Genomic DNA, 16,142 nt, shown 5'->3' on the forward strand with positions numbered 1-16,142 from the left:
TTGATGGGGATCCTACTGCTGGGACCCCCAACGATCATGAGGTCCTGTACCCTGTGGAGCCCCCCTGAAATGGAAGAAGCGCCTAGTCTGAAATGTGCATCACTGCTCCATTTGTTTCTATGGGAGCACAGGAGATAGCCGAGCAATGTGGTGGCTGGAGTGCGCATAGGTTAGCACTTTTTCCTATAGTGTTCAAACACGGCCACCACTGCTGGATTGTAGGATGGTCGTAACCCCTGGAAACGAGCAGTGTATAATGTGATGGAAAAATGAATTAGGCCAGAAAGGAGGCAATATGAAGGCCAACATAGAATAACCGCAATATAACTGTAGTTCTATGGAAATACAGTATAAGCTGTAAGACATCTGAGTACTGCATATTGTAGCCTCCTAGAGGGGCTGCAAAAAAAACACATAAAAATGTAATTCACCCCCCATTCCCTCGAATAAAAATAAATCCATAAACAATAAAAAAAAATATAAACATCATGGACATCGCAAAATGCCCATACCAATAAAATATAAAAAATATATTTATACTATATGGCGAATGGTGTAACGGAAAAAAAATATCAAAATGGCCCATTCTCTATTTTTTTTATCGCTTATGTTGCCTAAACAAATGTGATCAAAAAGCCACAGACACTCCAAAATAGTATCAATAAAAACTCCAATAAAAATGACCCCCCAAACAGTTCAGTAGCTCATAACTATAAAAGTGTTATGGGGGTCAGAGTATGGCAATGTCCAAAAAGTTTTTTTCAAAGGCTATAAAAAGTTGCCTCATCCTAAACTGAATGGGGTTGCAGCGTGACTCGTAAGGCAGTGTTAAATTTATTCTATTTTTTGCAATTTCAGGGTTGCAGATTTGGCAACTTGCTAAAACCCATGGGACTGCAGACCCATTCAGTTAAGTGGCTGCACTGCTACACAACGACTGTGAAGTCCCAGCCTAAACTTATATAGTGCGCCTACACAACAGCCTCATGCAGACGTCCGGTATCTCACAGAACGTGTTCCACAGACGTCTGCATGAGGCTAAACGCTGGATTTTAGCTTTGTCCCTTTGTGTAGAGCTCCCTCTAGTGTTCACTTTATGAAAGACAGCTGTTGGAACAGTGCTATCTTCCTAGTACAAAGTGTACAGTGTATTTTAAAGGGAATCTGTCAGTAGCATATTAGCAAAAAATTTTTTTTAGGAATCCATGTGTAATAAAGTACCTTATTTCCATATGTCTTGTTCTTTTTATTCTGTGTCTTGTCATTTCTTAAAAAAAACGCTTTTTATGATATTCAAATAAAGCTGTAAGGAGCCCAGAGGGGCGTTATTCTTTGTCCACGGTGCCCAGGAACGCCCCTCTGAAGTGCCGTGCCCGCCTAAATTTCAAAACTAAGACCTCCACCAAGATCACCTAAATCGCCTCCTAGAGGCGAGGCTAAGTGCTCCCCCCCCCCCCCCCCAAACACCCCCGATCCTCCTCTCGCCAGCATTCGAAATCCCGCGCAGGCGCAGTGCCGGATGCGCCTGCGTGATGATAAGACTACTGAGGGCAACAGCGTCACTGGGCATGCGCCGATCCCAGTGACGTGTTCGCTGTTTCCTCAGCCAGCTGGAAGCTGAAGGAGCTGTCCCCTGTGCCGACGTCAACCAGAGGATTTGAGTCTGTATAGGTAGAGATGGAAAAAATGTTTTTAATAACTACCACTATACACCAACGTATATTTATTGTCCTACACTAGTTACATATCAATATAATATATGGCCATATGATCCTATACACCCCCCCACACACAAATAAAACCCTCAACCATATATGATATAAATAGCTCCCACACTCCCACATCTTTTTAAATCATATATGGTTGAGGGTTTTATGTGTGTGTGTGTGGGGGGGGGGGGGGGGGGGGGGGGTTTCACATGTTTTAGCACATTATTTCAACCCTCAACCATATATAATATAAAAAGATGTGGGAGCTATTTATATCATATATGGTTGAGGGTTTTATTTGTGTGTGTGGGGGGTGTATAGGATCATATGGCCATATATTATATTGATATGTAACTAGTGTAGGACAATAAATATACGTTGGTGTATAGTGGTAGTTATTAAAAACATTTTTTCCATCTCTACCTATACAGACTCAAATCCTCTGGTTGACGTCGGCACAGGGGACAGCTCCTTCAGCTTCCAGCTGGCTGAGGAAACAGCGAACACGTCACTGGGATCGGCGCATGCCCAGTGACGCTGTTGCCCTCAGTAGTCTTATCATCACGCAGGCGCATCCGGCACTGCGCCTGCGCGGGATTTCGAATGCTGGCGAGAGGAGGATCGGGGGTGTTTGGGGGGGGGGGGAGCACTTAGCCTCGCCTCTAGGAGGCGATTTAGGTGATCTTGGTGGAGGTCTTAGTTTTGAAATTTAGGCGGGCACGGCACTTCAGAGGGGCGTTCCTGGGCACCGAGGACAAAGAATAACGCCCCTCTGGGCTCCTTACAGCTTCCTTTGAATATTATAAAAAGCGTTTTTTTGAAGAAATGACAAGACACAGAATAAAAAGAACAAGACATATAGAAATAAGGTACTTTATTACACATGGATTCATAAAAAAAAAATTTGGGCCAATATGCTAGTGACAGATTCCCTTTAAGACCTATTGATGGTCATTTATTAAGACCAGCAATTTATACGCCGGTCTTAGTTCCATGCACTGGCGGCGGAGGCGCCAAAGTTACGTAGAGGCGCAGGCCTCAACATAAGTTTGTTGCTTGGTTTCCCTGGCAATGTGACATGGTTTAAACTACGCCAGTTCCCTTGTTGGTGTAGTTTAAGACCATTTTGTATGACAAAAACCGGCATACAAAATGGTAAATGAGACGGGCCGGCTGGCCCGCCAACACCACGCCCCCTTTTTCCTCCACCTTGAAAAAGTGGCGTGAGCGGGGAAAAGGCGCAGATTTTGCCAAAAAGTGGTGTATATTTCTTCAATCCATTAGAATGTACGCATGTATTGGGGGAAGGCACAAGTGTAGTATTATGTGCATGGCCTCCTTAAACGACTGCTTGTTGTCTCTTGCAGCTGTTTATCTTATGTGAGAACAAAAAGAAATCCAACAGCCTGATCCGTCTTTGTCCCTACACCCTACATAGTGGTGTACGACTTGCCCCCTGTGACCGATAAATCAGTGTTGGATTTTCTGCGATTGTCACCGAATGGTGTGCGTCGCACTGCTACACCTTTGATAGTCATTATATGCAATGTCACGCAATTTTCATGTCGCATGACACACCCCGCATTGCCCAGGCCTTAGAAGGACCGGGATAGATCACACTTCACCCTCTGATATAAACCAATAGATTTATTTCAGTGAACAGGGAATTCCATCTATAAGTGTAATACATTCTTTGTGTTATTTGCAGGTGTCCACATGGCATTTATCCAGAGTCCTGACTTTTTCCACTGCATAGAAGAGCACAGAGCATCCCTGCTAAAAGCCATACAAAGATGTGAAAGGCAAAATCCAGAAGTAAATGAGGTAAAACAGGAACCTATTACTAGGTAAGATAATCAGATATTACCTTAGCTGAGAAGGGCTTTTAGGGCTGGAAGGGGATAGTCACAAGTGGCAGATTTGCTGTAAAACTTTCTATCTTGTACTGATTCTGAGTTAGAACCTGAATTATACTCCAAAGCTGTGCTTACTATTCTGCTGGCTGAGTTACTGTCCTCGTGCATTGTATTACTTATCCTCTACAGATCCAGATTTATAGCCTGTATGACACTCCAGAGCTGCACTCACTATTCTGCTGCTGGAGTCACTTTCTACATACATTACATTACTTCTCCTGTACTAATCGTGAGTTACAACTAGTAGTATGATTCAGAAACACAGGCTTCAGAGCTGAAAGCTCCTAGCATTCCTTTCTTGATCAGTGCACAAAGCTTGCTCTAATATTTTATATTTTGGGAAATGCCTTCTTTTCACTAGGCACTGTCAGGGACGGACTGGCAACTAAAAGTGGCCCTGGGGAAAAAAAGTGGCCATCCAAATTCATAGAAGGTGGGAGCAAAACAAGTAGGTGGGCTCAGCCATACCATATGCAATGCAGGCCACAGGCGTATCAAATGGCAGAGCAGGAGGCGCCTGTACCTGCCTCAGTATTCAACTGTATCATCATCCTGATAATGGTAATTCAGGAGGGCATCTGTGGTACCCAGCTTGGTGTATAAGTACTTGGTGCTCCCATTAATGTTGAGAGCGTCAGATTGTTATATACCCATTTTCCCATAGTCTCTATGGCCAGTCTGCCCCTGGGCATTGTAGTTAGACATTGCTGACTTTTTCCAATAACAGCCAGCAGAATAATGAATGCAGCTCTGCAGTGTAATGCAAATTGTAACTCGGGACCAGTATAGTGATGCAAATTGTATGTTTTCTACTGTGTTGGATCATAGTAAGCAGTTCACTGGCTTTGTTTGTTTTTCCAGTATATTGTTACAGGTTTGGTTGTTTATATCCGTTGTCTGTAGGAAATAAACATTGGATAGTTTGATTTTAGAAATGTCTCTTCAAGGACCATTTTGGTTGTCCAGCATGATAGAGAATTCAGCTATGGCTCTGAAAAATGAAAGGTGTAATCTGGTTACTATGGCCAACTAAGCCAGTTTTCCTTTAGACCAGTTTTGATAAGTCTGCCCATATGTATATTACCTGACCCCCTTGGTCCTTTGGACCAGTGTCTCTTACTACATAGGGACTATCTCAAACAGTGGTGGCCTGGCAGATCCCTGTATAAGGGTTAAAGGGGTTTTCTGAGATTTTGATACTGATGCCCTATCCTCTGTATAGGTCGTCAGCTGTTTGAAAAGGCACCGTTGCAATGTATTGCATAGTGGCTATGCTTGGTATCGTGCTTAGCCCCACTGAAGTGAATGGGGCTGAGCACAATACCAAGCACAGCAGCTATACAATGTATGCCGCTGTGCTTGGTAAGCATGGCAATCAGCTGATCGCGGGGGTCCTGGGTATCGGATTCACAAAAATCAGATACTGATGACCTATCCAGAGGATAGATGTTCAGATAGTAATTGACTGCAGCATTTTTATCCAAAGTTTCTTTATTAGTAGTTAATCCATGAAAACATGTACAAAAAGGTGCATAAAAAGCAGCAACGTTTCGACTTTCACCGTAGTCTTTGTCAAGCCTAGTATGACGTAGGGTTGTTGCGGTTATTGAAATTTCGATGCCCAATTGATACTTTGGTCCCGGTATCAATACGATACCGGGATTTCCATTTTTTCGATACTGGGCTGGGCTGTGCAGCCTAGCATTACAGAACATGGAGCGCACTGCTGTCAGCACGCTCATGTTCCCTCGGCAGCACAAGGGAGAAGGAAGCAGTGTCTTCCTCCCCCCTGTCCAGCTGCTACCACTGCCACCAATGAGGAGAGAGGGGCGGGCGCACTGTGCCACCAATGATAGCAGGACTTTTCATGGGTCCGGACTTTAAGTTAGCAGGCTACATTTGCCTGTTGTGGCCTAGTTATCGTCTCTACTGGGCGTTCCTTTCCCTGGCTGTGACGTTCTGCACTGCGATTAGACAGCGCTACAGCCAGAGAGAAGGAACGCCCAGGAGAGAAGATGATGGGCCACAGCGGGCGTACAGAGCGGCACCCAGGAATAATAGTAAGTACAGGGAGATCCTTGGGCGCTGCTCTATGTAGCCTGCTACTTAACAAAGTCCGGACCTATGAAAGGTCGTCTTTAACTTTTAATACAGGAGGCAGGTGGCAGCAGCAGAATCACATAGCTGGCACCCTGCCTCTGACAGGGAGCTGTGATCAGCGGCAGTTAACCCCACAGGTGCGGCACCTGAGGTGTTAACTGCCGCTGATCTGCTGCCAGTACCCGCTTCCTGTATTAAAGGTTAATTATCATTGGTGGCGCAGTGCTCGCGCCCCAAACCCCCCCCCCCCCCCCCCCAGTATTAAAAACATTGGTGGCGCAGTGCGCCCTCCCCCCTCAACTCCCCCAGTAGTAAAGTCATTGGCGTCAGTGGCCACAGGGTCCCCTCCCCTGTAATCCTCTGGCTCCGATTGGTTACAATGGCAGCCCGGACGCTACTGAAGCCCTGGCTGCCATGGTAATCTCCCTGCTGCTGTGTGTACTATGCACAGGGAAGCAGCGAGAGTGTATCAGGGCGAATGGGACAAGTGATGAAAAGATCCCAGGTTCTAGCCCCTAAGGAAGGAAATAATTATTAAATAAAAAGTAAAAAAAAAACAAACACCAAAATATCAAGTATAAATCACCCACTTTCCCAATTTTATATATAAACAATAAATAAATAAACATATCACCTACCACCATGTCCGAAAAGTCCAAACTATTGAAATGTAAAAAAAAATCTATGGGGTGAACGCCGGAATAGAAAAAAAAAAAAAAAAAAATGCGCGATTCACCATTTTTTTAAATGCGGAATGCACGTGGCTTTTTTTTTTTTTCGCATGGTATTGAGTATCGCAATACTTTTTTATGGTATTGAAATCGAATCAAAAATGTGGTATCGCAACAACTCTAGTATGAAGTATTATCCCAAAGTATTTATAGGGCCTCTAATACCACCCACAATACCATTATACCAATCGCATCAAGTGATTATCAATAACCCAACCCAGGCTTAAAAAACCACCAATATCACATCACCAAATTGCATTACTCATAGTGATTTACATAAAATCTATTATAAATCAGCGGAGGACTCCTCACCTCATGCACTTTCCTTCTGCTTGGCATCTCATGATGTTCATTGCCCATGCGCAAAAGCAGTCAGTACATCCACGTCATGTTTCCTCAAATCATATGATAAATCTCCTGACCAGCAGACACTACCTCCATTAGTCTATCTAATCCAGTGCTTCTAGCCTATCCGTGACTCCTCCCCTTATCGTGATGTCATACATCATGTGATCGGCTCCCGATCACATGATCGCAACCCACAGTTCCTACTGACATCTTCAGCTACCAACTTAGGTGAACTTACGTTACCATGGGGACCATCAACAACAATACCTCTAATCATACGGGTCACAGAATCTCCACTATACCGCACTGTATATTACCAAACCAATATAGAGGAGTGTAATCATGGGGATAACTATAACCTATATAATATGCTGATTTAGCAGATCGACAACCATAAATCTTCATGCATGATAAGGTTCCAGCGCTGAACACTCTCCACCTATATGAACAAAATACATGGGAAATTTAAAAAAATCTATTTAAAAACTATTTTCATACCAATCACCTAAAAATCCTACTGACAAATATATATTTTTCAATACCACTTACATTAAAGGGAACCTGTCACCGGGATTTTGTGTTTAGAGCTGAGGACATGGGTTGCTAAATGGCCGCTAGCACATCTGCAATACCCAGTCCCCATAGCTCTGTGTGCTTTTATTGTGTATAAAAACCGATTTGATACACATGCAAATGAATCTGAGATGAGTCCTGTATGTAAGATGGGTCAGGGACAGGTCTTATCTCAGGTTAATTTACATATGTATCAAATCGTTTTTTTTACACAATAAAAGCACACAGAGCTATGGGGACTGGATATTGCGGATGTGCTAGCAGCCATCTAGCAACCCATGTCGTCAGCTCTATGCACAAAATCCCGGTGACAGGATCCCTTTAAATTCTATGTTTAATCCATACGGTTGTAGTGATCTCAAACTAAAGATCCATTTCAATTCTTTCTTCCTCAAGATCATCTCTCTGTCATCTCCTCTTCTCAATACTCCCACAGAGTCAATTACCCTGAATCTGAGTTGGTTAATCAAATGGCCACAATCTATGAAATGTTTGGCTACCAGTTTATCCAGCATTTTCTTCCTAATGGTACTTTTATGTTTATTTATTCTTTCCCTAATTTCCATAGTAGTCTCCACCTAGGTAGATTAAACTGCAAGGACACTTGATCATATATATTACATCCCTCGATCTACATGTATAATATCCATTGATCTTATATTTATGTCCTGTGTAAGGATGTACAAATGTGTCTCCTTTTATCATATTGCCACAATTACAACAACCTAAACACGGTAAGTTGCCTTTTTTGCGTGGAGCAAGGTACCGCTGTCGATCAACCTGTGTACCACCTACATCAGTTTTAACCAATCTATACCTCAGATTGGCACCCTTTTTATAGGCCATCAACGGAGGTACCTCAAATTCTTTGATCGAGGGCAATCCTTTAATGCAAAAATCTGCTACTCTTTCCTCAAAATATTGGCAATTTTCCCACTGTGGCTCTGCATATTATAATTGATTTTATGTAAATCACTATGAGTAATGCAATTTGGTGATGTGATATTGGTGGTTTTTCAAGCCTGGGTTATTGATAATCACTTGATGCGATTGGTATAATAGTATTGTGGGTGGTATTAGAGGGCCTATAAATACTTTGGGATAATACTTCATACTAGGCTTGACAAAGACTACGGTGTTAGTCGAAACGTTGCTGCTTTTTATGCACCTTTTTGTACATGTTTTCATGGATTAACTACTAATAAAGAACCTTTGGATGAAAATTAGCCCAAACTCAAGCCGGTTAGCTGGTACAATGGGTTCACACCAACGGCTCGTAACACAGTTTTTTGACAGATGTTTTGAAAATTTCCTCCTGCTGATACTAATGATGGTGTCAAACTGTCACGTATGAGGTAAAGGAGTAAACGCCACACCGATAACAAGGGAAGAAGGGAAAAGCCGGTAGGCCTCAATGCTAGGGAAGGGAAAGGATCACCATCTAAAGAACCCTACTCCTGGCTCTGACTCCTAACCGTATGGGCACCCCTTGAAGGTAGAAATGCCCATACACAGAACCCTGAAAGCCCTGGAGACCCTGAGGAGCCCTAAAGATATTGGCAGGGCTGAGACAACCTGTTCCTTCCAAGATGAAGGCACAAGCGTCTCCCTGAGGCCTAGTAACCACAACAAAGGGGAAAAGACAAAATACAAACAAGCGAGACACTTAGCTTCTGTTGTAGAAGGATGAGCAGGAAATCAGGGAGAACCACATTCCAGCTCTTTTCAAAACCAAATGAAGCAATCTACCGCATTGTCAGAAGGGTGATGTCAGACTATAAAGGGTAGAAGTGATGACCACTGAGCAACAGCTGAGACAAGGGAAGTGGTCATTAACCCTTTCAACATTGAATCAAGAGAAATCAAGGAGGTTGTTAGATTCCTCCACACTCAGCCAGTCTCCTTGATCTCCTGACATCAGTCACCTGAGGGACCGTGACGGTACCCCCCTTCTACAGGTGACCTCCGGGCACCCAGCACCAACCTTATCAGGATAGGCTCTGTGAAAGGCCCGACGATTCGCATTAACATCACCCGCTGGAACCCACATCCTCTTCTCTGGTCCGTAACCCTTCCAGTGGACGAGATACTGGAGGGATCTACGGAGAACTTGGGAGTCCACAATCCTGCTGATTTGAAATTCTAAATTGCCGTCCACCAAGACAGCAGCGGGAGGCAAGGAGGACGACTCAACAGGTTCAACACATTTCTTCAACAACGACTTATGAAATACGTTATGAATTTTCAAAGCCTGAGCAAGTTCAAGACGGAAGGCTACAGGGTTAACAATGGCAGTGATCTTATATGGACCAATAAATCTTGGGCCCAACTTCCAAGAAGGTACCTTAAGCCTAATGTTTCTTGTGGACAGACACACAGAATCACCCACTCTCAGGTCCGGACCACTCATACGTCTCCTGTCAGCCACACACTTATACCTGTTGCCCATTTTTTTCAGGTTATTTGGATTCAGTCATTTAGCCGACTCAAGGTAAGCCAGATTTTTGTGATCACTAATTACCGTAATAGGATGAATTGCTCCTTCCAACCAATGGTGCCATTCTTCAAAAGCCAACTTAATGGCCAGCAATTCTCTATTACCCACGTCATAATTTCTTTCAGCAGTCGAGAGTTTTTTTTAGAGAAAAAAAGCACGTGGGCGCCATTTACTAGGTGAAGGACCTTGCAACAAAACTGCTCCCACCCCTACCTCGGATGCGTCAACCTCTACAATAAATGGCTGAGACACGTCCGGTTGCACCCAAATAGGTGCTAAAGCAAAACATTCCTTCACAGCAGAAAAGGCTTGTAAGGCTGCCTCAGACCAAAAAGAGAAATCGACCCACTTCCTAGTCATGTCTGTTAAAGGTTTAACCACAGTCGAATAGTTCAAGATGAATTTATGGTAGTAGTTGGTGAATCCCAAAAACCGCATAAGCGCTTTCAGATTTTCAGGTCGATCCCAGTCCAACATCATACGGACTTTCTCGGGATCCATACGAAAACCTGAGGGTGAGAGCAGGTAACTCAGGAATTGCACTTCCTGAACAGCAAAAACACATTGTTCCATCTTCGGATACAATGTATTCTCTCTTAGGATCTGTAACACCTGTCTCACATGATCCTGATGAGTCTCCATGTCTGGAGAATAAATTAGTATGTCATCCAGATATACAACAACAAATCTCCCCTCCAGATGATGAAAGATGTAATTGGCAAAAAACGCTGGAGCATTGGTGAACCCAAAAGGAAGGACCAGATTCTCAAAATGACCTTCAGTGGTATTAACCCCTTAAGGACTCAGCCCTATTTCACCTTAAGGACTTGGCCATTTTTTGCAAATCTGACCAGTGTCCCTTTAAGTGCTCATAACTTTAAAACGCTTTGACTTACCCAGGCCGTTCTGAGATTGTTTTTTCGTCACATATTGTACTTCATGACACTGCTAAAATTGGGTCAAAAAAGTTAATTTTTTTGCACCAAAAAATAAAATTTTTACAATTTTTTTGAAAAATTAGCAAATTTCAAAGTTTCAGTTTCTCTACTTCTGTAATACATAGTAATACCCCCAAAAATTGTGATGGCTTTACATTCCCCATATGTCTACTTCATGTGTGTAGCATTTTGGGAATGATATTTTATTTTTTGGGGATGTTACAAGGCTTAGAAGTTTAGAAGCAAATTTTGAAATTTTTCAGAAATCTTCAAAATCCCACTTTTTATGGACCAGTTCAGGTTTGCAGTCATATTGTGAGGCTTAGATAATAGAAACCTCCCAAAAATGACCCCATTCTAGAAACTACACCCCTCAAGGTATTCAAAACTGTTTTTTCAAACTTTATTAACCCTTTAGGTCTTCCACAAGAGTTAATGGCAGATGGAGAAACAATTTAGAAATTTCTATTTTTGGGAAAATTTTCCAATATAATCAATTTTTTCCAGGAGTAAAACAAGGGTTAACTGCCAAACAAAACTCAAAATGGGTTGCCCTGATTCTGTAGTTTGCAGAAACACCCCATATGTGGTCGTAAACTACTGTTTGGCCAAACGGCAGGACATAGAAGGAGGGGAACACCATATGGGTTTTGGAAGGCAGATTTTGCAGGACTGGTTTTGTTTATACCATGTCCCATTTGAAGCCCCCTGTTGCACCCCTAGAATAGAAATTTCAAAAAAGTGACTCCATCTAAGAAAGTACACCCCTCAAGGTATTCAAAACTGGGTTTACAAACTTTGTTAACCCTTTAGGTGTTCCACAAGAGTTAATGGCAGATGGAGAAACAATTTAGAAATTTCTATTTTTTGGAAAATTTTCCAATATAATCAATTTTTTCCAGGAGTAAAACAAGGGTTAACTGCCAAACAAAACTCAAAATGGGTTGCCCTGATTCTGTAGTTTGCAGAAACACCCCATATGTGGTCGTAAACTACTGTTTGGCCAAACGGGAGGACATAGAAGGAGGGGAACGCCATATGGGTTTTGGAAGGCAGATTTTGCAGGACTGGTTTTGTTTATACCATGTCCCATTTGAAGCCCCCTGTTGCACCCCTAGAATAGAAATTTCAAAAAAGTGACTCCATCTAAGAAAGTACACCCCTCAAGGTATTCAAAACTGGGTTTACAAACTTTGTTAACCCTTTAGGTGTTCCACAAGAGTTAATGGCAGATGGAGAAACAATTTAGAAATTTCTATTTTTTGGAAAATTTTCCAATATAATCAATTTTTTCCAGGAGTAAAACAAGGGTTAACTGCCAAACAAAACTCAAAATGGGTTGCCCTGATTCTGTAGTTTGCAGAAACACCCCATATGTGGTCGTAAACTACTGTTTGGCCAAACGGGAGGACATAGAAGGAGGGGAACACCATATGGGTTTTGGAAGGCAGATTTTGCAGGACTGGTTTTGTTTATACCATGTCCCATTTGAAGCCCCCTGTTGCACCCCTAGAATAGAAATTTCAAAAAAGTGACTCCATCTAAGAAAGTACACCCCTCAAGGTATTCAAAACTGGGTTTACAAACTTTGTTAACCCTTTAGGTGTTCCACAAGAGTTAATGGCAGATGGAGAAACAATTTAGAAATTTCTATTTTTTGGAAAATTTTCCAATATAATCAATTTTTTCCAGGAGTAAAACAAGGGTTAACTGCCAAACAAAACTCAAAATGGGTTGCCCTGATTCTGTAGTTTGCAGAAACACCCCATATGTGGTCGTAAACTACTGTTTGGCCAAACGGGAGGACATAGAAGGAGGGGAACACCATATGGGTTTTGGAAGGCAGATTTTGCAGGACTGGTTTTGTTTATACCATGTCCCATTTGAAGCCCCCTGTTGCACCCCTAGAATAGAAATTTCAAAAAAGTGACTCCATCTAAGAAAGTACACCCCTCAAGGTATTCAAAACTGGGTTTACAAACTTTGTTAACCCTTTAGGTGTTCCACAAGAGTTAATGGCAGATGGAGAAACAATTTAGAAATTTCTATTTTTTGGAAAATTTTCCAATATAATCAATTTTTTCCAGGAGTAAAACAAGGGTTAACTGCCAAACAAAACTCAAAATGGGTTGCCCTGATTCTGTAGTTTGCAGAAACACCCCATATGTGGTCGTAAACTACTGTTTGGCCAAACGGCAGGACATAGAAGGAGGGGAACGTCATATGGTTTTTGGAAGGCAGATTTTGCTGGACTGGTTTATTTACACCATGTACCCTTTCAAGCCCCCTGATGCACCCCTAGAGTAGAAACTCCATAAAAGTGACCCCATCTAGGAAACTACAGGATAAGGTGGTTGTTGTTTTGGGACTATTTTAGGGGTAAATATGATTTTTGGTTGCTCTATATTACTCTTTTTTGAGGCAATGTAACAAAAAAATTAAATTCTAAAAATTTTCTACATTCGCTATTTAGTTTTGTGGAACACCTAAAGGGTTAACATAGTTTGTAAAGTAACTTTTGAATACCTTGAGGGGTGTAGTTTCTTAGATGGGGTCACTTTTTTGGAGTTTCTAGTCTAGGCTACATCAGGGGGGGCTTCTAATGGGACATGGTGTCAAAAAAAAAACTGTCCATCAAAATCTGCCTTCCAGAAACCGTATGGAGTTCCCTTCGTTCTATGCCCTGCCGTGCGGCTATATAGCCATTTACGACCACATATGGGGTGTTTCTGCAAACTACAGAATCAGGGCCATAAATATTGAGTTTTGTTTGGCTGTTAACCCTTGCTTTATTACCGGCAAAAGGGATTCAAATTGAAATTTTGCCCAAAAATGGGTGTTTTGGCACCGTTTTTGTTTATATTTTTAACACCGTTCATTCGAGGCGTTTGGTCAAATGTTATTTTTATAGCGACGACTTTTACGCACGCGACGATGCCCAATATGTATGGCTCTCAGACTTTGGAGACACTAAGCAGGCATCCTAAAAACTGCGGCCCTCCAGATGTTGTAAAACTACAATTCCCACCATGCCCTGCTGATGGCTGTAGGTTGTCTGGGCATGCTGGGAGTTATAGTTTTACAACATCTGGAGGGCCGCAGTTTGAGGATGCCTGCTCTAAAACTAATATTTTTTTGGGGAAAAAAAATTGTTTCTGTGTCTCCAAAGTCTAAGAGCCATAGTGTTTTATGTTCTCTAGTGGACTGTTGGGGATTATAAAAATTTAGTACTCCATGGAAGTGTGATACTCCCTGAAGCAATCGATAACGCAGAGGCCCGGATGATCGGGGCACGTGTCACATTGAGTGATGGTGTCCTTCCGTATCCCCCTCTTGTGACACACTCTGCATCTTTTTTGGGTTCGTCCCTTCTTTCCAGTATGGGGGACCACACCTGGAAAGTGTTGGCCAGGGACGATCCGGGCGCCTCCAGTTCCCGAGGTACTCCGGCCTGCTCTTTCCCGGTCCGAAAAGATCAGGTCTTTGAGGACTGCCTCATAGAATTGGAGGAATGTCCCTGTGCTGCCAGCGCTTCGGGATAGTACAAAAGAGTTGTACATGGCAACCTGCACCATGTAGACCGTAACTTTTTTGTACCATGCCCGGGTTTTGCGCATGGCATTATATGGCGTGAGGACTTGATCAGAGAGATCAACTCCTCCCATATACCGATTGTAGTCGACGATACAATCGGGCTTGAGGACCGTTGCCGCGGTACCTCGCACAGGGACTGGGGTGGTGCTGTTACCGTGGATTGTGGACAGCATAAGGACATCCCTCTTGTCCTTATACCTGACCAGCAACAGGTTTCCACTGGTAAGGGCACGGGTCTCACCCCTGGGGATAGGTACCTGGAGGGGGTGGGCAGGGAGGCCGCGCTGATTTTTCCGCACGGTCCCACAAGCGAACGTGGATCTGGCGGCAAGGGACCTGAACAAGGGAATGCTGGTATAAAAGTTATCCACGTACAAGTGGTAACCCTTATCCAGCAGTGGGTGCATAAGGTCCCACACGAGTTTCCCGCTAACACCCAGAGTGGGGGGACATTCTGGGGGTTGAATACGGGAATCTCGCCCCTCGTACACACGAAATTTGTAAGTGTACCCTGAGGTACTCTCACAAATTTTGTATAGCTTCACGCCATACCTCGCCCGCTTTGTGGGAATGTATTGGCGGAAACTGAGTCTCCCCTTGAACGCAACGAGAGACTCATCAACCGCGACCTCCCTTCCAGGTACGTAGGCCTGCTGAAATGTGGCCCCAAAGTGATCGATGACCGGCCGTATCTTATACAGCCGGTCATAGGCAGGATCACCTCGGGGTGGACATGCTGCATTATCGGAATAATGCAGACATTTCCGGATGGCCTCAAACCGGGGACGTGTCATGACCATACTGTACAGTGGGGTCTGGTATAGGACGTCCCCACTCCAGTATTGCCTGACACTGGGTTTTTGGACTAGACCCATATGCAGCACGAGGCCCCAAAATGTCCTCATTTCGGCTGCACTGACCGGCGTCCAGCCACCGGGTCTAGCCAAAAATGAGCCTGGGTTTTGAGCGACGAACTGTTGGGCGTACAGATTCGTCTGCTCCACCATCAAATTCACCAGTGGGTTACTGAAAAAAAAACTAAAAAAGGCTATTTCAGTAAACCCCACTGTGGGAATCTGGATTCCAGGATTGCCAGCGAAATCCGGAATCTCAGGCTCAAAGTCCACTGGGGGACACCAGCTAAGTTCATCGGCAGGGGGCTCCGGTGAACTTATTTGGTGGGCCGGGAAACCAGTACGAACCCCAGGGCGGCTCGTACTAGGGTGGGCCACAGGATCCCTAGCATGTGTGGCCCCTGGCTCCGCCTGGCGGCGTCTCCGCCGCCTTGGTGGCTCATCGTCATCCGATGATGATGAGGAGGATGCGGATGACAGAAGGAATGTGGGGTCATCCTCATCCTCACTGGGGCTCTCTGAGTCGGAGGCAATCTGGGCGTATGCCTCCTCGGCCGAGAACACCCGGCGGGCCATGGGTGTGTGTAGGTGTGCGTGTGTGGAAACCTTTATTATATGTGCGTGTGTGTGGGGGCAACGGGTGTTCGCGTACTAAAAAAAGGAAAATAAAGGGGCAAGTGTTAGGAAAAAAAAAAAAAAAGTTCAAAGTTGCTGATCAGCGGTACAACGCTGATCAGCGGTGGGGCAGGCGATGCGCTAACAGTGGACGGACGCTAAAGTGCCGACCAGTCAGCGAACGCAGAAAAATAAAAAAAAAGTGGTGGTAAGGGGGCTAGTGGTGAGGGGGGGGGGAGGCTGGGGGAGGGCTGGTGGGGGGATGGG

General features: G+C 43.9%; 1 protein-coding gene across 1 annotated transcript in view; it reads left to right on the forward strand.

Moving 5' to 3' along the window:
• Positions 1 to 3,483: 3,483 nt before the first annotated feature.
• The window catches only part of SPO11 (SPO11 initiator of meiotic double stranded breaks), a 42,038-nt gene continuing 29,379 nt past the window's right edge, over positions 3,484 to 16,142 (forward strand). Inside the window, exon 1 of the mRNA XM_044299899.1 lies at positions 3,484 to 3,533. Within this exon, the coding sequence (XP_044155834.1) occupies positions 3,529 to 3,533 (5 nt within the window). The 5' untranslated portion in view covers positions 3,484 to 3,528. The remainder of the gene's footprint in view (positions 3,534 to 16,142) is intronic.

Source organism: Bufo gargarizans, chromosome 6 (assembly GCF_014858855.1).
Source record: "Bufo gargarizans isolate SCDJY-AF-19 chromosome 6, ASM1485885v1, whole genome shotgun sequence".
In the NCBI taxonomy this organism is placed as follows: Eukaryota; Metazoa; Chordata; class Amphibia; order Anura; family Bufonidae; genus Bufo; species Bufo gargarizans.